General features: G+C 35.3%; 1 protein-coding gene across 2 annotated transcripts in view; it reads right to left on the bottom strand.

The window, feature by feature from the left end:
• The window catches only part of SMCHD1 (structural maintenance of chromosomes flexible hinge domain containing 1), a 152,621-nt gene that overhangs the window by 25,668 nt on the left and 101,458 nt on the right, over window positions 1–25,495 (bottom strand). For both annotated transcript variants that reach the window (XM_070420560.1, XM_070420559.1), the window contains 10 exons: window positions 22,550–22,665; window positions 20,905–20,969; window positions 15,802–15,889; window positions 14,614–14,745; window positions 13,593–13,745; window positions 9,414–9,540; window positions 9,128–9,247; window positions 6,691–6,776; window positions 5,524–5,646; window positions 541–731 (listed from right to left, as the gene is read on the bottom strand). In XM_070420560.1, the coding sequence (XP_070276661.1) occupies window positions 541–731; window positions 5,524–5,646; window positions 6,691–6,776; window positions 9,128–9,247; window positions 9,414–9,540; window positions 13,593–13,745; window positions 14,614–14,745; window positions 15,802–15,889; window positions 20,905–20,969; window positions 22,550–22,665 (1,201 nt within the window). The remainder of the gene's footprint in view (window positions 1–540; window positions 732–5,523; window positions 5,647–6,690; window positions 6,777–9,127; window positions 9,248–9,413; window positions 9,541–13,592; window positions 13,746–14,613; window positions 14,746–15,801; window positions 15,890–20,904; window positions 20,970–22,549; window positions 22,666–25,495) is intronic.

The raw sequence follows: 25,495 nt of genomic DNA, 5'->3' as shown, positions 1-25,495 counted from the left end.
CGGCAGAAGATTCTTAATGAGTTCCCATTCTCCTTAAAATCCCTATTCCTATGCAATTGTAGGCCTTGCAAAGCTTTATGACTTTGAGAAAATTATTGGTCAGTATTCTGTAATTAATTTTTTTTGTTACCATTTCCTTCCAGTCTTTTAAAGTGAATTTTTAAAAAATAGTCAAAATTAGAGTACACATAAAAATATTTTAAATTTTATATTAAAAATAGCTAATTGATTTGAATGGCTGCTACCTAAAAACATACTTTGAAAAGCAAATGAAGAAATAATGTGTGCATGTTCCTGTGTGTATGTTTTATATATACAAGCTACATTTCATTAGTAAATTAAACATGGTCAGCATATATAATTCATCTTAATGAAATATACACATTTGTGATGAAGATGAAGATAGAATAATGTCAGTGATTTGAGTCACTTCTCAGTTTGTTTTAGGCATCTTTTTGAGAAATCATTTTAAAATTCCATGCTTAGTTTAAAAATATATATTATTACAGGAAAAAATAATTACTTCCACTTTTTTCTAACCTTCTCCAATCTGGAAGATTCTTCTTATAAATAGAATCAAGTGGTAACACTTGCTGACGACCTTGGGTTTCATCATAGATACGACGTGCAGCATCAGTGGTCAAGGTTACAACACAATCCATATCACTTGCCAGATGCCAAGAAATAACCATTGCAGCTCTATCATCTTCAATTTGTGCCAAGTGTGCAATCTATAACCCATTAAAAAAACAAGTATCAAACTCTAAATATATAAAAATTTGATAGTAAATATTTAAAAAGTCCAAGTCTAAGGAGCAAAAACACTTCTCTGAAACACATGAATTCACAAAAAATTATCAAACTTTAAAAACTTACTGGCTTGAATATCAAACTATCTATTCTGTTGTTAATTTTGGAAAAACTGTTTTACAGATTAAACTCCAATAAATTTTACAAATGAGCAAATAAAAATTTTGGACTATTACCTGCTAATTAATGATGTATACTCTTCACATTTACTATTTCTATCATTGGGAATGTGTTTTAATTAAGTAAACATAAAATACATTTAAGTAATATACACCTACAATAAATGGACTTTAAGATTCAATTAAACATAAATATAGTTACATACCATACCCTTCTAAGTATATATTTTACTCCACTACTACAGTATTTTGTTCAGAAAACAAAACTAAACGTCACAAATAAGAACAATTTCTTCTGCTTAAAAGAACACTTGGGAGTTTAGGCTAAATACCTACCCTCCTATTTCTTTTCTTTTTTTTTAAAAAATATACTTTATTGATTTTTTACAGAGAGGAAGGGAGAGGGATAGAGAGTTAGAAACATCGATGAGAGAGAAACATAGATCAGCTACCTCCTGTATACCCCCTAGTGGAGATGTGCCTGCAACCAAGGTACATGCCCTTGACCGAAACCGAACCTGGGACCCTTCAGTCCACAGGCTGATGCTCTATCCACTGAGCCAAACCAGTTAGGGCCCCACCCTTCTATTTCCAAATACTTTAGTCATAAGCATTCTTGCTCAAAATACGACAGCGTTGAAATTTTGAGAGCAATTTAAAAATTTCATTCACTGCACTGGTACGGTCACATCTACCCTTTATTCATACCTGCTCTAGCAATGAGAAAGTAGTCTGTCACTCTTAGAAACATCATGATGTCCACCTTTGTACTCCAATTCTCTTGAAATTAGTGGGAAAAAGGTAAGAAAACAGACATGCCGAGAAACTAGCACATGTAAATGAAGATAAAAAATATATCCTAGTAGATAAAGGAATGATTGGTAGTAGCAAATCAAATTAGGTGATCTAATTCTATTTTTGACTGCAAGTGCTAGGACAGATAGGTGTCCACTCTGATTATTCACAAGTTACTCTAATCCAGTGGTTCTCAACCTTCCTAATGCCGCAACCCTTTAATACAATTCCTCATGTTGTGGTGACCCCCAACCATAAAACTATTTTTGTTGTTACTTCATAACTGTAATTTTGCTACTGTTATAAATCGTAATGTAAATATCTGATATGCAGCCCTAATCGGTCTGGCTCAGTGGATAGAGCGTCGGCCTGGGGACTGAAGGGTCTCAGGTTTGATTCCGGTCAAGGGCATGTGCCTTGGTTGCGGGCACATCCCCAGTGGGGGGTGTGCAGGAGGCAGCTGATTGGTGTTTCTCTCTCATCGATGTTTCTGACTCTCTTTCCCTCCCCCTTACTCTCTATAAAAAAAACAATAAAATATATTAAAAAAAATATCTGATATGCAGGATGTATTTTCATTGTTACAAATTGAACATAATTAAAGCATAGTGATTAATCACAAAAACAATATGTAATTATATATGTGTTTTCCCATGTCTTAGGCGACCCCCTGTGAAAGGGTCATTTGACCCCCAAAGGGGTCCACACCCACAGGTTGAGCACCACTGCCCTAATCTTATAACTGCAATAATTAATTCTAAGTGAAGATATGATTGGGAGTTCTCAGTAGACTCCTTAACACTATACTTTCTCCATGAGTTTTCAGGCAATATAAAGTATATATCTCACCTAATAATAGACAAACATGTAAACTGACCATACCTTCACTACACTAACCAGTCAATCAGGGGAATATGCAAATTAACCCAACAAAGATGGTGGTTAATTTGCATATGTAGGCTCCAAGCAGCGGAGTGAAGCCTGATGGCCCCGGGGCCGGTGGAGAGAAGCCTGACAGCTCCAGGGCTGGCTCCGGCCGGAGCCTGGCCAGAGCGAAGGCCTGGGTCCCGGGTGCCAGAGGCAAACCGGTGCCAGCAGCCAAGGGAAGGGAAGGCCTATTGCACGAATCTCTTCGTGCAACAGGCCTCTAGTGTGTGTGTGTGTGTGTATAATTATTTTTTTTAAATCTCTTTCTAAGATGTACAGTTGCTATTTTTAAGTTGTATAACACAATGTTCTGTTCAAGCCTTAACTACTTTTTCAGTTTTAAGTGTATTCTACCTATTTTCATGGATGCTACTAATTCTTTCTTAGGGGTAAGACATAAATGGCACTTAAAAAAAAAAGGAGCTCTGTGGTGTGGCTCAGTGGTTGAGTACTGTAGACCCACAAACCAAGAAGTCATCGGTTCGATTCCCAGTTGGGGCACATGCCCGGTTTGCAGGCTCAATTCCCAGCAGGGGCATGCAGGAAGCAGCTGATAGTTGTTTTTCTCTTATCAATGTTTTCATCTTTCTATCCCTCTCCCTTCCCCTCTCTCTAAAATCAATAAAAACATATTTTAAACAACAAGAATATAGATGGAATCTCAAGATATTTGCAATTAAGAGGGCAACACTAAAATATCCAAGTTAATGGAGGTATTTCACCATGTTAAAAATAATATACATTGTAAATCTCCTGTCTCCTACTATATTCCATACTTATTTATTCTAGTTCTAGGATAAATGCCAGAAAAAAAAGTTGTTTTTTTTTTTTAAAGGAAACAAGGAAGAAGATTAGGCATGATTTGAAAAAAATTTTCTCTTGCTGGTTAGGAAAGGGCTTCTGAGATGACAAAAGAAACTATATAAAACAAAATTTCAAAGGCTTCCCTGATTTTTAAGAGATGTGATGAAAAACATCTGATTGGAAGACTTAAAAATATATTTATTCTGCTACATTTTATTTTATACTTTGATAAAAATCTTACATATTGAGCAAGAATTCTGTATTAAATGAACCACTGAATGTGGAATGTCAGTACTGAAAACAGGCTAACTATTACAGGTATCAATATGCTTAGAATCACAGGACTGCTTCTTTTTATAAAGACTGATTCTTCCTATAAATTCTATAAATTCGATATAAGGAATAACAATTTAAGAAATTATAAATTGTTTCAGTTTATAAATTCACATTCTTTTTAAAAAATATATTTTTATTGATTTCAGAGAGGAAGGAGAGGAAGAGAAACATCAATGATGAGAGGGAATCATTGATTGGTTGCCTCCTGCACCCCCTCATTGGGGATTGAGCCTGCAACCTTGGCATGTGTCCTTGACTGAAAATGAAACTGGGACCCTTCAGTCTGCAGGCTGACACTCTATCCACAGGGCCAAAATGGCTAGGACACAAATTCATATTCTTAACTTTTCAATTATATTTGGGATTTGGAATATAAGGTAACTTGGTTTCAGTAGTAAACACTACCCCTCCCTTTGAGATTAACCACTACCGCTATTTTCAGAATGCAGTTTGTTTGTGATGTTAAGGAGCCATTTACAAAGAAACTGCCATGGACTCTGGAGTCAGAAAGACTTAGGTTTATGTCTAAGTTCTGCTTCTTAATAACTATATATTGACAAGTTATTTACATTCTCTGAACTTCAATTTCCTCATGTAAAAGTAGAAATATTACAAACAATCACAGAATAGTTGTAAAAGAATGATGAATGAAGAACAGCAATAGCCCTGCTCTGTGTGGTTCAGTGGTTAGAGTGTCACGGGGTCGATTCCCGGTCAAGGGCAAGTATTAGGTTGCAGGTTTGATCCCCAGGCCCGATCCGGGCGCATTTGGGAGGCAACCAATAGATCTCTCTCTCTCATATTGTTTCCAGATCTCTCTCCCTCTCCCTTCTACTCTTTCTAAAAAAATCAATGGGGGAAAAAAAATCCTCTGGTGAGGATTAAAAAATACACACCAAATAGTAATAAACAGCACTGACTTTGGAGTTAGACTGGTTGTGCTTGAGTCCAGGCTCTGATGCTTGCTATGTAACCTTAAACAAGTTTTTAAATCTCTGTGTGTCTCAGTTTCAGTTTCTTCAAGTTTAAAGCAGAGGTAAAAGCAGAAAGCTAAGCTGCATTTTAAATGGAAAAGTTTAACAAGTAAGACACACATACATATACCATAAACCTTAACACCATTAAAAACTGAAGATGTTAGGGACACTTCTATAAGAAACACTTTCTATAAAAAAGTATTCAGGATTAAATAATGGTAGGATAAAAATGAAAATAAAATTCTGACAAAAGGAGAACCAAAAAGGGAATAGGAGAAAAGGAAGACTGGCACTGTTTTGGCAGCAAACATATATAAAGGTTTTGTTGTTGTTATTATTGTTTTTTCTTAAGTTCTAGGAGAATCCAAGAATTCACTCTCTAACAATATTAGACTCAGATAAATTAGATAAATTCTGATCTTTCTCTTCTGTTGTCTCACTAAAGTCTGAGTCACATAAAAAAGGTCTTGGATATCTATAAAGCCATATGACATGAAAGCATTTCTAAGTAGGTATTAAGCCTTGAATTAAGACTTGTTAACAATTTCTGCCACAGAAGAAAGAATTATGGAAATAAGTATGCAATTCAAGTTTTAAATTCTTCCAAATCCCTATTATAATGAGAACAAGTAATTTACTGGAAAAAGATTAAAAGTACGAAGGAACACTCTCTTATTATCATGTCATTTTAAAACACATTTTGAACAAAACAAGATAATAAAATGTGCTGCCTCTTAAAAGGCCTAAACACAGACCTTTCCCAAAATATTTCCACTGCTTTTAGTATAGTTTGGAAGAGTACATGATCTTCTTGGTTTTTTCTTTAGTTCTTCTTGTTCTAATATCTTTCTTTTTAAAAGTGCTTCAATGTGTGGCACCTGTAATTTATAAAGGAAAATTTACTACAAGGCCAATTACTCTTGTACCAGGCAGTCTATAATGAGAACCAAGAAAAATCAATAATTTGGACAACTCAATAACATAAAGTTACTAGTAAGCAGGCATTACTTTAAACCAGGGGTGGGGAACCTTTTTCTGCCAAGGGCCATTTATATATTTATAATATCATTCGAGGGCCATACAAAATTATCAGCTTAAAAATTAGCCTGCTATATTTGGTCAAACATTTAATTAACTGACCCTCACTGTCTTGGCAGAGTCAGACCAAGTGGTTTGTGGGCCATATAAGGGCCAGATGTCCACCCCCACCCCCCAACCCCTGCTTTGAAAGAATATGGTTATAGTAATGTAAAACTTCCATTCACCTCACTGATTTCTTATCTTAATCAAGAAATACACAACCTACAGTAGAACTTCTCTTTGAAAGTGAGTTATATAGTACATAAAAGAACATAATTTTAAAATACTCTATTGTCTTGTTTATTTATTTTTCTTCGCCACTACATATATTGGTTATAACTTACGCAGTCTCTTCAATGCAGTTCTCAAGTTGGTGTATTATTAATTTTACTTATTGGTGTTATTACATTAGAGATACAAACTGCAGCCTGGCTGATGTGGCTCAACGGTTGAGCATCAACCTATGAACTAGGAGGTTATAATTCCCAGTCGGGGCACATGCCCAGGTTAGATCCCCAGTAGGGGGCGTCCAAGATGCAGCCGATAAAAGATTCTCTCTCATCATTGATGTTTCTATCTCTCTCCCTTCCTCTCTGAAATCAATAAAATTTAAAAACAGCAAAAAACCCCAAAATTTTTTTGAAATTTATTTGAAAAGAGAACTTTATCATTTTGCTAGCCCCTTTTTATTGTCTAGTAAGTGACTAGACTACAATCCACATGTGTCTTAGTTCCCAAAAATAATAGTGTCCATAAAATTCCTAATATGAATGGCAAAAAAAAAAAAAATGTAAACCAGAATTTAATAAAAAAAAAATTTCACATATACTTGGAAACTGTACCTGTTGTGTTGTAGGAATGTCAATATTATTTGTTTTTAGTTCATTTCGCAACTGGGCCTCTTTTGATTTTGCTACTTCAACTTGGCCTAAAATTCAAAAGAAACAAATTAAAAAACCCCTGCATCAATGTGTAATAAAATAAAAATATTTTTAAAATATTTTCAGTCTCTTTTATTGTCTTCCTTATAATGAATGACCTAAAATAAAATCTATAATTAAGATCCTGCTCTAATATACAAAAAAAATTAATTGGTTAAGATATTATATTATACTAAAAACTCCAAATAATCTTGGATAATTTATTTAATCCTAATCCATATGCTTATCTATAAACATATAATACCCTAATATGCAAATAGACCGAATGGCGGAACCGAACAACCGGTCACTATGACATGTGCTGACCACCAGGGGGCGTCGGCAGTGGACAACAGAGCACAGAACATAGTGGGCGTGGGCCATGGCGGGATGGTGGAACAGGTGAGCAGGCACGCCAGACCAAGTCAGCCTCTGGTGGTTACTGAAAATTCTTTGCTCCCTCACACTGGGGTCCCGCCTGGCGCTTGCACCCGCTGCCAGCGCCAGAGCTGCCGCTCACACTTGCTGCCAGTGCCCAGCCCCGGCCCCAATCACCAGGCATCGTCAGTGGGTGCCAGCAGTGGCTGCCAGTCCCAATCACCCCTCAGGACTTCTCTACCTCCTCCTGCTCCTGAGGGGCAATCAGGGCCAGCAGCTGTTTCTCACACCTGTTGCCGGCGGCAGCCCCACTTGCACCCACTGTGGCACCAGAGCCACCGCTTGCACCCACTGCCAGTGCTGGCCCTGCTCCCACCTGCAGCCGGCACCTGGTGCAGGTCCCGATTGCTCGGCACTGTCAGCGGGTGCAAGCAGCGGTTGCCGGTCCCGATCACCTGATGGCTTCTCCACCTCTCCCTGCTCCTGAGGGGTGATCAGAGCAGCTCCTGCTGCTGGTGCTGGCCCCAATCTCTCCGTGCTGTCAGCGGGTGCAAGCAGGCCCGGTACCATCAGTGCATGGGAGCGGCGGTGGCGGGACTGCCGGCAGACGGTATCAGGGGGTGAGGCCATGGCGGTTGGGGCCAGGCAGGGGAGCGGAGGATGGGCTGAGACCTGCCCCTGTGCTCACTGCAGCCTCGCAGCCCACAGTTCCTTTCAAAGCCCATGAATTCATACACTGGGCCCTTAGTCTATATATACAAAAGCCTAAGTGACTGGACAACTGGCCAGTAGCTATGACGCGCACTGACCACCAGGGTGCAGACGCTCAACGCAGGAGCTGCCCCCTGGTGGTGAGTGCGCTCCCACAGCGGGAGCGCCACCAGATGATGGACTCGGCTGGAGAGCCTCTCCCTCAGACACTTCCCTTGCTCGCCTGAACAGTGGAGGTGGCAGGCACAGTGAGGCCGGGATGAGTGGAAGTGGCTTGGTGCCCAGCCCAGGCTCCTCCCCAGCTGCCTGCCACTTCACGCACTACTTCGTGCTGTGAGGGACCGATGCAGACAGCGGGCTGGAGCCCGAGAGCTGGCGGGTAAGGCTGGGCTACGGCAGCATGTAGGTCCACTGATCCCTGCAGGTCAGGCTGAGGGACTCTACTGATGCACAAATCTGTGCACTGGGCCTCTAGTATATAATATACACATACATAATTGCGTAAGGTTGTTTCAAGAAACAAATAAGCCTTTACTTAGTTCCTATTATCTTCTTAATACCCTTAACTTTAGATAGATAATACAAAAGTGAGTAAACATTGATGGAGGAGTACATATTTGTTGGTAAATGGGTCAAAATTTTAACTATATAATTAACATAGAGCCAAAAACCACAGTAAAAAAAATATGACAAATGGAAAGAGATGACAGAGCACAACTCATCAAATGCCTTAAAAGTATACAAACATTAAAATTTGCAGCAAACATTCCATGCATTGGTTAAAAAATAAGTTGTACATTTCTATATCAATGTATGCTGCCCTATACACCTCCATAGTGTGAAATACTTAAGATATTTTTTTTTAAACTTAAGATATTTTAAGTAAAACACACAATTCCATTACTCAAAATAAAAATCACATTACATATCCCACAGTGATACTGTCATCTAATATCATTGTCAGAAGCTGGAGCTGGATATAAACATTATTATTATGTCAAGGTCTTAAATTTCCACAGATTTATAATTCTTAAAAATCTTGAATTTTTGTAGGTAAACAGGATATAAATTCACTTGAAGTAAAGAAATATTTCATCTTAAGTAGCTCAAATGAGGAATAGTGTAAACCATTATTACTACCTTTCTGCAGTGTTTTGCAGTTTACTTGTAGTTTAGGAAAGTAGACAGTGCTTAGCTCATGGTCTCAACCTTCTGCTTCATCACTCCCTAAAGCATATTTTTTATTACCTTTGAATACAAAATGACTTACACTTCATTTCATCAATAAGCTGTCTGCTGGTTTCAAATACAGTTCTATACATTTCAATAGATTGAGATAATTCATCCTTTTGTTTTGCAAATGCTAGCATTTGTTGCTGCTTCTTAACATCTAAAAAGAAATATTCAGATAATTTAATTCAATTAAAAATAGTGACTTTTAAATATTTCATAACATGACTAGATAATTAATAAGCACAATATTAATGGAAAGCAAATCAAGATGATAAAGTAACACAAACATAAGAGTTTAATCCTCTATTTTCCTAGAAACTTACCATTAGAAAACATAAATGGTAGACTATATGATTCTAATGTTCTTGATAAATCTGGTAGCTGAAGCTCAAATTTAATAAAATATTCAGTACTATCCTTTCCAGGACTATTTTCTGCCAGCACTAGACTCTGAGTAAATAAAAAAACAGTAACAAAAAAAAAAAGTTAAAAAGATATTTGTCAATGTATAAACATTTTACCTTATATTGTGCTGTTTCCCAGTAAGTGGTAAATTTTAACACTGACCCATCCTTAAGATTCATTAAACATTTTACATTTTGATATTGGTTTAAAAGCAAAATGATCTTATCAGTAAATGATTATGCAAAAACATATACAATGGAAAATTATAAGAAAAAGTATCTTTTCTTTTAGACCTTAGAAATATCTTCCTGATTCAAACCTTTTAAGTTGAAGCAGTGTAAAACAGTTGATGGTATGAAAGTTATAAAAGCAACCACACACAAAAAAAATGCCCAAAGCCCAATGCTGAGTTTACGTTACAGCTGTTACCATGAAAGTACACCCACCAGTCCCAGGTGACCGAACAAGAGGTCCTGAAAAAAGCTCTGAAGATTTATTTTTTATAAAAATTGTATTTTTTTCATTAATTCACACACACACACAAAAACCTTTGGTATACTTTAGTTGAAGACAGCATACAACTAGTAAATAATGCAAATATAAATATTTATATAATAAAGGATTTTTCCATAGTCTTACAGGAAACAGATGCTAGCTGTTTTGTGTTTTAGACTACAATAATACGAATCATGGAGAAGAAGAATTTTCAAAAATGCAAATCAATAGAACACTATAGAACAATCCACAAAATAAAATTACAAATTATAGCGAAAAATTCTTAGAATATAGAATACAAAACCATTTAACTGATCTCTAATCCCACTTAGTTTCTGAAAGATGTTTTCAGTGTATTTACATGAATATAAACACAAATAAAAATAAAATGCTACTTGCATTTAAAAATAGCATATACTTTATACTTCAGCAATTTTCTTTCAGAATTTGATTTGTTGATCAATTCCAGTGAATGACTAGATACTAATTTTAAAATTTATGCATAGGACAGATATACTACACTATAATATTCTTTCACTGAATGATGAACATCTAGTTTATTTTTTAAAATTAGCTATTATGTAGAACACAGCAAAGAAAATATTTTTTACTACTACTTTTTGTGTTCTTTAGAATGGGTAACAAGAAATATGACTCATTAAAACAGACTAATAGGTAGTATCAAATTTCCTTTAAAAAAGGCAATATCAATTTATCCTCTTGCCATTAGTGTTTAAACATATCTAGCTCCCCTGATGCTGGCCAACACACTATCAATCAAGTTTTTTTTTTCTTTCTAAAAAGATGGATTAAAAGCAATTAGACATTATTGCTTTAATCAGCATTTGGCATTGAGGTCATGTTTACTGGTCATTTATACTTTCTATTCCATTAATTCATATTTTTGGGTCACTTGTTTGTCCACTAGATTGTCTTTTTTCTTTGATTTGCAGGAATTGTTTTTAAGGAGGTTTAAAAAATATGTTTAATATATTAATCGTGCCTTATATGTAGAAATACTGTTATACATATATATGGTAATACACACATAGCCATACATATGTAGCAATATTTCTACCCAACTTTTCTTTACAACTTTATTAAACAACCATATAATGAATCTCTATATGGCATCATTCAGTATCAATAATTATCAACATATCACCATTGTTCTTTTATTTCTAAGGTATGTTTATGGTATATAAAGTTTTAACTTTCGATATAGTTAAAAAAACAAAACCTCTCCTTCATGTCTTGTTTAAGGACAATTTCCTATTTCAAAGTTTTAGTTTAATCTCTGATGTACAACTTTTCAAAAAAAAGAGCATATACAGAATAACAGAAATGAAGAGAACTGAAGAGTCCGAAACTGAATCCATGTACAAACGGAAATTTAGAATATGATAGACAAATGCATAGCAGAATGAAACTTAGACACTTCTTTCAGAAATTTCCAGATCAAGTAGGCAAATAATATAGAAACTCTGAATAACACAGGTTAACAACCTTAAAAAATTATATATTCAGATTATAACTTTAAAGAAAGCAATACAGGTTCTTTACAAACAAATGTGTAACATTAACAAATACTGGTTGTACACTGGGTCAGTGTTTCCTACGTGTCCCTAGTGATAACAATCACTTGCTTATTACGAATCAAATTACAGAGCCCTGCCCCAGAGCTACTAAATCAATAAATGGGTCAGAAGCCAAGCAGGAATTGAGTTTTCTGCTTATTTAGTGTGATATTAAGAACCTCTAGTGGAAATTCATATGTGTGACATGAAGCTTAGATTCTGTATATAATTGTAGGGGAATAGCTTATGTCATCATCCCAACCTCACAAATGTGTACAGTGGGGTTAGTGATGTGAAAAGCCTACAGGGGGGCCAAGGAAACAGAACATATGTAAATAGGAAATAAGTAAAGTGGACTAGCTGTATTCTTCTAAAACAAACCTACTTTGAAGTTCAACGTATCTCGCCCCTTTGTTTTTCAACATGTGGCTTTCATTACCTCATTTTTGTGAGGGTACAAGAAAATTTCACTTTACTCTCCACTGTAATAAAAATAAAAGAACAAGTGTAAATATAAGTATCAGCTGACACTTGCTCTCAATGTCAAGAAGTGAAAAGAAGTGGCATAAATAGAACTGAATGGAAAGTCCTGCTGCCCTAAAAGAATCTTGGCTCAGTATTGCTGTGTTTGTAGAATTCTCCAAATAAATCAGAAATGCTTATCTTTTATGTAAAAATTCCAGATCTTTAAATGTTGGAAACTAGTTAAAATAGGAATGCTATAAAGGTCCTTCATTGACAATTCAACTGACATGTCTACTGTAGGTGAGATGCAAGCTAGCAGACTCCCTGATTATAAGCCTAATGTTATTAAAACAGGGTGATATGTTGTACACCTGATATATCATATGCTAACTATAATTTTTAAAAAAGTGGTATTAGCATTGGTCTACATATAAAAATAAACACTGACAAAAAGGTTGACACTTCAAATTTTCTGGTACAGGAAGAATTATTAAATAAATGATACCAAAAAATTTAGTTAATGAATTTGAAAAAAATCATAAAAATAAAATTCAGACAAATAAAAAATTAAGTGCATAAGAATACTACAGCTAGCACTGCAAAAAATCTTCCCTCCTGCCCCAATATAAACAAAGCCCCCAATAAAAGACAAACTCAGGAAAAGTATTTATATACAAAAGAGCATTAATATCTTTAATATGAAGTTAAGAAAATGATGAACATTCCAAAGAAAAAGAGTTAAGTAACAATCCTACAAAGATCACAAATATGAAAAATGTTCAACCTTATTAGTAACAAAGAAAATTTACATATTTTTTAAATAGAGGAAACTTGGTTAGAATTTTAAAAACTTCATATTCAGGGTTGGTAATATTATAAGGATGTACACATACTTCTGGTGGGAATAAAACCTAAGGAGCAATAGGCAATAACTACCAAAAGGCTTAGTCTCTAACCTTCTACCAATTTCTTATGGAGATAGCAGATATACGTAAAAAAGGATATACATAGAAGCTGATGGAAGCACTGCTGATAAAACAAGCTTTGGAAAGAAACTAAATTTTCACTTAGGATTGATCAAATAAGTGATCATCAATACAATAATCTAGGTTTATACTTATTGATAAAGAAATATACCAAAGATGTGTTAAAGTAGAAAACACTTTTATAAAAGCAATGTTCTATAATTTCACATACACACTACCCCAAGTATATAAATCATATACACACAGAGTATCCATACAATGTTAGAGTATATATGAAAACTCTGGAGGTTATACACTAAATTGTTAATCATCATCTCCAGAGGGTGATAATATAATGATTATTATTGAGTTTTTGCACTGTGTATTTTCTATAACTAAAATTACTTCCCTTTTGGGAGAAAAAATACAAAGATAAGTTGATTTATTAAATTTTTCTAAGATATGTATACATTTTACCCGAGCTATGTTTCATTGTTTCTATCCACAGAATGATAGCTTTTCAATGAAACATAAATATATTATCACTGAGGCTAAAAATAAAGAAATTTCATCTACCAAAAGACGTAAAAATTACCGTGATGTTAGCGGAACCTTTTACAAAAGGGAATTCAAGTGTTCTAACTTTCCCGATAAAGAGTGGTGTATCAGTATCTTCCTCATTAGAACCTTTGATGGTAGCTATTACAGTGCCAACCAAATCAAGTCCAGTCTGATTGTTGAAGTCATCCTTAAAGTAAATAATGGAAAATAACTAATTAGAAGAACTGGTAAGAAAATTAAACCCAGTGAAGGACATGTGCAAATGCAAATGAAAAATATTAAATTATCCTGATTCTTCACTCTAAGCACAGAATTCAATTCTCAAATTAAGTGATCCATGGGCAGAAAATAATCCCAGAAACCAAGAAAAACCAGCAGTTTCCAACTAATACAATGGCTCCTAACTTTCTTTTTTAAAAGAGCTCCCATTTTAAAATGTCATCTTGTTATGTACTTTTAACATCTATTGATCTGGGGCAAAGAAGTTAAGAACAACCTACTTGTCTAAAATAGGAAAATAAACTGAAAGAAATCAAGTACCTTACCTGCAAAATTTTCCATAAAGGTGAGGTCCCACCACTGTATTTTACTTGTTTTTGTTAATATTCACAGCAATCCTATTGCTGCTTAGTCTCCAGGTAATCAAAAGCTCTGAGGAGGAGCTCACTATGATCAGTTATCAGAGCAGCTCTCTTAAAAATAATTAATTACCTCCTTCTGTCTCCTCAATGCAATGTATATGGTGGAATCAATTTACTTGACGCGTATTTAATACATATATGAAATAGGAGATATAAAGGGGATATATTGAGAGGTAGGCAGGTTTTTGCATTTTTGAGTCAGTTCTACTTAGTATATCTGGATATATTTTATGTATTATGTATGCATTCTCTATTTGTATTCAGAGATGTTTGTATTTCATTTATCTAAACAAATTTTCCTTATAACCTAAAACTGAATGATCAAAATCTGATTCTATAATAACTATTTTACACCCTAAAAATTAGAAAGAATTCTTGCTACCCAATGCAATTTTGGAAGTAAATAAACATTACCGTGATAATAAGATGTAAATCTTTGACCAGGGTCCTATTGGCAACTGAGTGAACATTGGAAACAGCTGGTGTGGCTGGCTGAATTTTAGGTACTAACTTCACAGGTTGATTAGGTTGAACATCAATTATAATCTTTCAAAACAAAAGAAGAATTTCAATTAACAATATATATTGATAGCTGAGAATTTAAGAGTAAGAGAAGAAATGATAGCATATACTAAATGAAATGTTACTTTTAAACATGTACTGTCATTAATCTCTCAAAATGATTTAAATTAACTTTTAAAAACTGAGGATAAAAATGTGTATCAAAGATTAATTTTTCAATGTAACTATTTAAGAATAAATTTATAGACATATAAAAATACAGGTTGTTTTTAAAAATTTGGTACACTACCATTTATTGAATGGAGATGACGTATGTTAAAACTACCTTAAACCTCATTATCTATAACTAGAGGCCCAGTGCACAGATTCGTGCACCGATGGGGTCCGTTGGCCTGGCCTGCGCCCTCTTGCAATCTGGGACCCCTCAGGGGATGCCAAACTGCCGGTTTTGGCCTGATCCCCGCAGGCCAGGTGGAGGTGCCCCACCGGTGCACAAATCCGTGCACCAGGCCAATTTCAGCCCAATGCCCACAGGCTAGGGTGAGGGATGCCACCAGTATGCATATAAGATCTTTGGTTAATCTCTTCCTGCCCTCCCCCACTTTCCCTTTGAGATTCATCTGTCTGTTCCATGATTCCATGACTGTGCATTGAGCGTCTGCCCCCTGGTGGTCAGTGCACGTCACAGCTACTGGTCCAATGATCAAACGGTAGATAGGTCAAATGGTCACTTAGGCTTTTATATATACAGACTCTAGCATGTGAAAAGTTATTAATTGAAAAATTTTCACATATGATTGATAGCAGCAACTTTACCATGATATACACTAAAATGATTAACTGAGTCTTTGATATATAAAGAGATGGAAAAAGTAACTTCTGCAGCAGATCCTATTAATTAATATAATTTAAATGCATTCTATTCTAATATTCCTGAAAATGGCATTATTTATATTTTGCATCCAGTAAATTAATTCACTTGCATCCAATAATTAATTCACTTTAAAACAAAACATTTCTTTCTTAAATTAAGCAAGAAAATGTAAAGCTAACTATGGTATAAAAACAGAGTAAGCAAACCTGTTCACTGTTAAGAATAAGTGCTTTATCCATCATAAAACCAAACTGGATACAATATGTCCCCACTTTATGAGGAATTGCTTTATCCCTAAATTAGAAAGAAAGAGATAAAATTATTCACAACTTTTAAATAATGGGGAATTCACAACATCAACATTTCTGTTCCTTCCTCAAAAAGAAAATGCATAAAAAGAGAATTACTTCTACATTAGTCTACATCAGCAAATATTTCCTGCAATATTAGCTTTAATTCCAGGTCCCTCTTTCCCTGGACATTCTTTCCATAAAACATATAGAAACCAGGCTCTGAGTGTGGCAAAGTTGAAAAAAATAGGAATATAAAATTCATAAAATAATAAACATAAAAAGTGATGAATTATATGTGAGGAGAATTTTGCTTCAATTCTACATAATAAATTTCTAACTCAAAGTTTTGTATTTCAAAATTACAGGCTATCCTGCTGATCTTTGTATGTTGCTTTTATATTTTATATTTTAAACTGGGGGGGGGGGGGGGGGGGATCCCTCAGCCTGACCTGTACCCTCTCGCAGACCAGAGGGGATGGCCAATGTGGGGAGCGGGCCTAAGCTGCAATCTAGCCTCCCTCTGCGGGAGGCAACCCGCAGGCCGATCAGGGGATGGCACCAGCCGGGGAGTGGTCGGCCCCAGCCCCCATCGCTCTGCTGCCACCGCCCTGCCCCTCCCCCCCCAGATCACCGTCCCCTCCCTCTGCCCGCTGGCACCTGCCCTGGCTGACCTGGTGCCGCTCACTCACCAGCCCCGCCCCCACCGCCGACCGGTCATTCCGCCATTCGGTCAATTTGTATATTAGGCTTTTATTATATAGGATACTTAACTTTACAAGGCATTTACTGTGATTTAATTATCAATAAAGAATTTAGTACCTACTACGAGGTACACTTCCTAGCCTGTTTTGATCACACTTAATTACAATGAAAATATAAGTGACATACTATGGTATACTTTGCCTGGCATGTACAATATGGGTTATGATCTCTACAATAATGTTTGCATGTCATTTATAATCTAAAAATACTGGCATAATGTAGCAAAGAATACAAAGACTTTGAATATGTATGTGAACTGAAATCCCAGCACTATAACATATATGTAACCTTGGAGAAAATTATTTAATCTTTCTCTAAGATGACTTAACACATTGCGTACCGCATAGAAATCTCTAAGACATACGCCAGGGACCGCGTGTTTTGGGGCAAACTGCATGTTATTTAAATCATCATAATGCACTTTAGGTGTTGTTTTTCAATAATTATAATTTTTATTTACAAAAACAATTAAACAATTAAAGTTCTTAGTACTTTTTTAACGTATGGTACTGCGTAAAACATTTTCCTCTATGAAGAGGGACCAAACAAAATTTACATAAGTATCTAGATTCGCTCCTTTTTCCATGGGCGTGAAAAACGAGAACACTCGTGAGCGGTCCTTAACAGATGGCGCGCGAAACACACGAAAACTCCTGAGCGGTACGAAATGTGTTAAGAGAGAAATACCTAATAAAGTTACAGTAAGAATAAAACAGAATACTGCTTTCAAATGGCAGATCTACCCTTCTGATGAAGATAACTATATTTAAAGACATTTGCTTTAAAATGTTTGAGAGATAACAAGTAAAACGTGAAAAATAACTCAACAGGATGAAAAAATAGCATGGAAATCCTAAAAGGTGAATTTCATATTTAAGGTTGCTTTACTCTTGGGAGCAGTGGACCTAAGAAACAAGTGGACCTAAAGCAGATAAGCTCCCAATGGAAAAGCAACTCAGCTTTGAATCATCTCAACCTCTGAAACTGTACTGAAATGGTAATAGACTGCTAGTGGCCCAAACAATGAACAGAAGCAAATGTAAACCCTATCTGGAGAAAGATACCATCTGAGACTTCAAATTATTTCTATAAATATTCATAAATAAAATGTATTATAAAAACAAAACACAAACCACAGAAAAGAAACAACCAGATACATGAATAGGCCAAAAAACTAGACTGGGAACCAACAGAAACAAATAAAACAAATCCAGAAACACTCCAGATAGGCTTTGATTACTACTCAGGGTTAAAAACACATACAAAAGATTGAGAATCCCATTAGAGAACTAAACATGAAAATACCTAACAGAAACTGATAATTCAAAGATGGATTTAATAGCAAATTAGATACCACTGAATAGAGATTAGTTAATTGAAGGTAGTTCAGAATAAAACATCGAGAATGAAGAGAAACAAAAGAATGGCAAAGAGGGTAAGAAACAGAGAATACCCGGAGAAAGAGTAATGTGCATGTAATTAAGAGTTGCCAGAAGAAGAGGAAAAGGGAGGCAGATGCATATATGATGAAATAATAGTTTACAATTTTTCAAAATTGAACCAAGACCACAAAATGAAAGCCCATGAAAACTAAGCAGGACAAATAAAAAGAAATCTACACACAGGCATTGTTACAGTAAAACTTCTGAAAACAAAACTCAAAACCAAACAACAGGAGGAAATGATTACTTTTTAAGATAACAACAATAAGACTGTCAGGTAACTCCTCAACAGAAATAATGGGGTAGTGAATGATGGCAAGAATGCAACTGCCAACCTAAAATACCATATACAGGAAAAATATCCTTCAAATATGAGAGTGGAAAAAATATTTTTTAGGCAAAAATGAGATAACTCATCACCAGCAAAAGTACACTAGAAGAAAATAGTAAAGGAAGTTCCCCAGATAGAAAATGATCCCAGATGGAAGCCGAGTTGAAGGTTAACAGAAAGGATAAATAAATTAGTCAATAGAATTGACCACTGACTATATAAAATAATGCCTTGATAGGTTTAACATACACAACAACAGAAGCATGTATGTAAAGTGGGAGAGGGAAAATGGAGTTTAAGCTTCTAAGTTTCATGCACTGTCGCCCTGGCTGGTGTGGCTCAGTTGGTTGGAGCATTGTCCCATACACCAAAAGGTGGCAAGGCACATACCATGGTTGTGGTTTGATCCCTGGTTTGGACGCTTGCAGGAGGCAACCGATCGATGTTTCTCTCTCATATCAATGTTTTTCTCTCTCCCTTCCTCTTTCTCTTAAAACATACAAACAAAAAAGATTCATGCATTGTCTAAGAAGTTATAAAATGCAAATTGTCATTACCCATTGGTATGTCAAATATGCATGTTGTAATCTAAAAAAACAAACAAAAAACTTAGAGAATACTAAGAATGTATAACTACCAACTTAATAAGGAGTAGAAAATAAGAAAAACACTTAAAAAAGAAAAAAAAAAGAATAGTAGGATCAATAATAAACAGTAAGATCACAGATTCAAAAGCATGTGTTTTGATAATTACATGCAATCTCTAAACTTTTCAGTTAAAAGACATTATTTTAAAAAACAACTATACTGTCAGACTCTTAAAATAGAGATACAAAAGTAATGAAAAAAAGATATTTTATGCAAACACTATCAAGATTCCTAAGATGGCTTTGCATGTCAATCATAAAGAAAGTTGCTGTACTATTACCAAAGTAGATCTCAAGACAAAAACATTACTAGAATAAAAAGACAAATACTTTGTAATAATAGCTGATACAATATGCCAGGAATATATAATCTAAGTCTATATGTAAATAAGATATAGGCTTAAAATATATAAGCAATCAATGATAGAATAGAACTAAGAGGGAAAACAGAGGAACCCACACTCGTACTCACTGCTAGAAAACACAGACAAAAAAATTATAGCAAATTTTGAACTAATTAATATAAAAAACATTGTGCTTCAAATGCAGTATACATTATTGTGTAGCACACATGGAATATTTACAAAAGTGACACATATTACAAAAACAACTGTCAATCAATTTCAAAGAATTGAAATTATATGGGGTGAGTTCTCTGACCAAAGTGGAATTAAACTAGAAATCAGTAACAAAAAAAAAGAATAAGAAAATTCCACATTTAGGAATTAAACACTATATTTCTGAATAAACTTGGATAGAAGATGAAATCACAATGAAAATTAGAAAATATCTTGATCAAATAAGTAATAAAAACACAATATAAAAAGATTTGTGATTGTTCCTAAAATTATTCATGTATATACATAAATACTAGTATGACACTATTCAACAAGACCTTCCCATAGAATAAATCAAGAATTAGGGATCACTTCTTCCAGTTATTTTTGTGAGGCATACATGACCTAGACATCAAACTTGAAAAAGAATATGTACGAAAGAAAATGCATTAATGTAGATGTAAAATCCCAAACAAAATATTAGCAAAAACAAATCCACAAATACCTAAAAGTGATAATCCATTATGATAAAATCAAGTGTATCACAGCAGACAGTAACATGAAGCACCATGGGGAAATAAAGATCTCAATAAAGGTATATACAGAAGCAATTACAAATGTTAGCATTATTTTAACAATGGTTTGTAACTGCATTTTTTGGTTTCTACATGACTTAAGGACTAATACATTTAAAGAAACAAGATAATTATCTCATTTTCTATACTATCTTTTAGTGATATAATGCTTTTTACTTTGTGCCACTATCCTTTTTGTAAAAATCTAAAAAAAAAAAACATTTATCATTAAAAATAGATAAACAAAACCTTAGACATAGCCTACTCAAAATTATTTTTCAGATTTCAAAATAGAGGTCCAGAATGCAGAAGCAACACCTCAAAGTAATATGTACTTTAACGGTAAGAAACTAGTCCAGCCTTTTTTTTTAACTTTCTAAGATTGTAACTTTAAGATTATAGAAATCTCCTATAGAGTAAGATTATAAAGTAGTCTGACAATATAGTGTGATTCTTCTTCTGATGGCTTTGATAATTCTGAAAACATATATACATATAAATATCACAACAATCTTTCACCAAGCCATTTTACAAAGCTTACAAACAGTAAAAACACATATTCTCAAAAAACTTATTGGCAAAAAATAAGAGAGTATTAATTTTTATTCAATCACAAATTTTTTTTTCTCTAGTTGGGCAGGCAAAGGCTGATTAACTATGTAACAAAGTATGCATAAAAATATGAAATGACTTGAAAAATACCTGAAGTAGAAGCAGCCATCTTCCTTGTCATTACCTTTTATTTTATTACAACTAAATGTTTCTGCCTAGAAAGAGAAGAGAGAAGAGGACAGGGGAGAGAGAAATCACAAACATTTAACATAGTATACTTAGGATGAAAAGTTACTAGTATATCACCTTTACTAAATATGAATGCAAATCACATCTGAATTTATAAATACACAGGCACATACCTATATGTATATATCTTTACAATGTATATAAGACACAATATGAGATTAGCCACAATGGAAAGACATTATTAAAGGGCACATAGATCTCTTTGTTGGTGATACAGTTTAAGGTAATAGCTGCTTGATGGGACTGATGGTGTCAATTAAGGAAGTTAATTTCCTAAACAGATAATTAAAATGAATCATAAACCATGAAAGGCATTGTTAAATTGGGACCTGCCGGAAGCCGGTCCATCCTTGCTGCTTGACACAGTCTCTGCAGGAAAGAAACATCTGCACAGCATATGTTTCAAGGGACCTGGCGTATATGGCATACTGTTCTTAATATGTTTGCTCCCCTCCTTAGCGCTATGTGTTTTAACCAAGGTCACCTCTCTGAGAAAGGTTGTTTCCCCAGGTGGGGATTTTTCCCTCGAGTTAGGGATTAACAGGACTAAGGAAGGGAATAAAACCCCTTAACCAAGTGCCAGGCAGGTAATTAATCACTTTAACTACGAACAATCACTTAGGATAATCTCCTTCAGTTACTTCCTGGTAGTTTAACAGAACAATAAAGTAGTGACTTTGGAATGGAGATAACAAATGCCCTAACCTTTGGAATAGAATGGATAGGATTAAAATCAACTGGTATAAATACAGATGTAACAGGACAATAAAGACTGAACCTGGCTAGAGAACCTGGCTGGAGAACCTGGCTATGTTGATCAACTGAACGCTGCCTCCGTGTCCTTCCTTCTTCGCCGACTCCGTCTACACCTTTGGGAACCCCTGGACCTGCTGGGGCTGGACCCCAACAGGTACCTTCTGATATAGTATAAGGTATGGTAGCCAACAGCCACATCTGGTTACTGAGCACTTGAAATATGGTGGTGCAAATTGAGATGTGGTGTAAGCATAAAATACAAACCAAATTCAAAGACTTGGTAAGATAATTTTCGATATAGTAGGTTAAAACTACATTAACCTTAATCTTACTATTTCTTTTTACACTTTAATGTTGCTACTAGAAATAGGAAATATCATGTGACATATTTCCATTGGACTATGTTGCTTTAAATCCTCAAACTGTTCTTACCACTCTATCCCCCTTCTCTAACAAGTAAGTCTATTAATCATATTTCTCTACTATTTCATTTTCTATACTATCTTAGTGGTATTATGCTTTTTACTTTGTGCCTCTGTCCTTTAGACAAGATAATTTTATTGTGTAAAGTATCTGAAAGTTTTAGAACTATCACAATATAGGCTGTCCTTTTTCAGTAGCATCAACACAATTTTGAAATATTCTGATATATTTTTAAATCCCAAGTGATGGAGTGGGTTAATTTCTAGTTCTCCAGTATATACACACTGCATTTTCACTTAAATTACATTTAATTTTAAGATAAATGTAAGAACTATTTATAACTTCTAAAATGCTTTCCATGACTCACATTTGCTGGTGGTCGGTTCCCATTGTTAGAGTGCTTCCACATTTTCATGGTAATACGTGCTGGATTAATATTTTTAATGATGCTATCATCTTCAGAAATAACAGTAATCATAAAATCTGTCATGAGGAACATTAAAAAATTTGTTTTCTTTCTAGTTCAACTAATGAATTTGGTTAATTGCATAGCAGGTCCTTAAATAACATTGTTTGGTTTAAACGTTGTTTATTATAATGATGTCACAGGAACTTAACTCTGGTTTATATAAATTAGCCTATAGTAAAATTGGTTTTGTTATGTCGTTTCACTTAAAGTCACAGAACCTATCAACAATGTTAAGTGAAGACTTACTGTACAGGCATACCTCGAGATATTGTAGGTTTGGTTCTAGACCACTATAATGAAGCAAGTTACCATACATTTTTTTTTCTTTCCCAATGAATATAAAAGTTATGTTTGCATTATACTGTAGTTTAAATATGCAATAGCATTATGTCTAAAAAAACAATGTACATACTTTTAATTAGCCTGTTGGAAAAATGGTGCCTACAGACTTGCTCAACACAGGGTTGCCAAAACCTTCAATTTGTAAAAAAGCAGTATCTCAGAGACTCAATAAAACAAGGTATGCCTGTATGTCAAAGCATACAAATTGTTAATAAAATTCTGATGAAGAAAATAACACTCTTCTTTAATCAGCATTCTCCAACAATCCTATCTAATAAAGAGGGGAATATGGTAATTGACCCTCACATCGTCGCAAAGATGGAGGTGCCCACAGCCAGTAAGGAGGGAATATGCTAATTGACTTCCCCACCCGCAAAGATGGCAGTGCCCACAGCCAATAAAGAGGGAATATGCTAATTGCCATGCCCTCAAAGATGATGGTGCCCACAGCCAATGAGGGAATATGATAATTGACTGCCACGCCCTCAAAGGTGGCTGGCATTGGAGGGCAGTTGTGGGCAATCAGGCCAGAAGGGGAGGGCAGTTAGGGACAAGCAGGCCAGCAGGGGAGGGTAGTTAGGGGCTACTGGGCCAGCAGGGGAGGGCAGTTGGGGGCAATCGGGCTGGCAGAGGAGCAGTTAGGCGTCGATCAGGCTGGCAGGGGAGTGGTAAGGGGGTGATCAGGCTGGCAGGCAGAAGTGGTTAGGGGCAATCAGGCAGGCAGGCGAGCAGTTGGGAGCAAGCAGTCCTGGATTGTGAGAGGGATGTCCGACTGCTGGTTTAGGCCCTGTGGGATCAGGCCTAAACAGGCAGTCAGACATCCGCCAAGGGGTCCCAGATTGGAGAGGGTGCAGGCTGGCTGAGGGACAACCTCCCCCCGCCCCCAACCCCCCCCCCCCCCGTGCATGAATTTCGTGCACCGGGCCTCTAGTTTGTCTATAAAACTTATTAATCATGACAGACAACTCTGGTGCTAAGTCTTTCCCAGAAATCTACACATACATCTTTGCTATTAATAGTCCCTTGTCTTATTTTCATAGTCTGCCATGCTCTAAGTTCTATCATGCAAGACCAAATAGGTTAGACCAGCCGTGGGAAAACTACAGCCCGCAGGCCAGATCCGGCCCATTTGAAATGTATAAAACTAAAAAAAAAAAAAGACCGTACCCTTTTATGTAATGATGTTTACTTTGAATTTATATTAGTTCACACAAACACTCCATCCATGCTTTTTTTCCGGCCCTCCAGTCCAGTTTAAGAACCCATTGTGGCCCTCGAGTCAAAAAGTTTGCCCACCCCTGGGTTAGACTGTGGATATTCAGCAACCTAGAAATTTGGGCAGCTGGTCATAAAATCATATGCTTTGTGTATTCCAAGAATACAATGTTTACTTTCTTTTATGATTTTTAATAGCATACAGCAGCTAAATTATTACGCATAATATTCCCCTTATGTTTATCATCTGTACCAGCCATTTGACATCTGTTCCTTTTTTAATCACAGAAAATAGGTCTTATCTCCCCAAACATTTAAAACACTTGACTATAAAGACAATGTATATATGTAACGTAAGTAGTTACAAGAAGCAGACCAAAAAATTTACATTAAAAAATTAACAATTTTTAATAATTATATTTATGTACAGGAACTCATCCCTTCAAGAAAACAAGTCTTCAAGAAAGTTACCTGTATGAAGCAAATACTATTTCCTATTGATTTGGTACCTGCTAGATTACAATAAAATTATTTGCTTACTTGATTGTCTCCTACATTAGACTACTCATTGAAAACTGTCATATTCATTATTGGAACTAAGAGCCAAGTATAGTGCCTAGACATAGGAGGTATTTAGTAATGCTTGTTGTTCTGAAGTATCTTAAATCATAAATTCTGATGTGATGTATTTCCTTCCAAATTAAGTTAAACAATCTGGTTTTATTTTAAGTTAATACTGCAATACATTTAGTAGAGCCCTGACAGTTCTTGCCATTTAGCTGTTTATATTTCCTTTGCAAACTGAATTACCTGAGGCTATCAGTTTATGTATGAACTTTTAGTTTGTTATGTACCACTAAAAGAATGCAGGATACAGAGGTGACAAAAGACATTTAGCTAAGTCAAATGTACTTTCTGTGTCATTTAAAAGGCTATTACATACTTGCTTTCTTTATCATGCTAAGTACCTAGAATAAATACAGGCAGTCCTCGGGTTACGTCAGACTCGATGTACATTGTTTCATGGTTACATCGCCATCTTCCATTTATTTTTTATATAAAAAAAAGTTCTGTCATTTCAACGTATGAACATATGTGTTTTATGTTTTTTATTATTTATTTACCACAGGTCAGGAATTGTTATCTTTTAAATTTTTTTTTTTACTGTTTCACTTCATTACTGCTGTGTATGTGCTCCATGTGAGTGATGTAGGTGGGTTCCTACTTATGGTGAAAATCGCGGGTCTCTGACATAACCTGAGGACCTACTGTACTTTATTCCACTAA

The sequence above is a fragment of the Myotis yumanensis genome, unplaced genomic scaffold (assembly GCF_028538775.1).
Source record: "Myotis yumanensis isolate MYYU_CA2020_CCGP unplaced genomic scaffold, mMyoYum1.0.hap1 SCAF_7, whole genome shotgun sequence".
Classification (NCBI taxonomy): domain Eukaryota; kingdom Metazoa; phylum Chordata; class Mammalia; order Chiroptera; family Vespertilionidae; genus Myotis; species Myotis yumanensis.
This window is presented reverse-complemented; position numbering and strand designations above follow the sequence as displayed.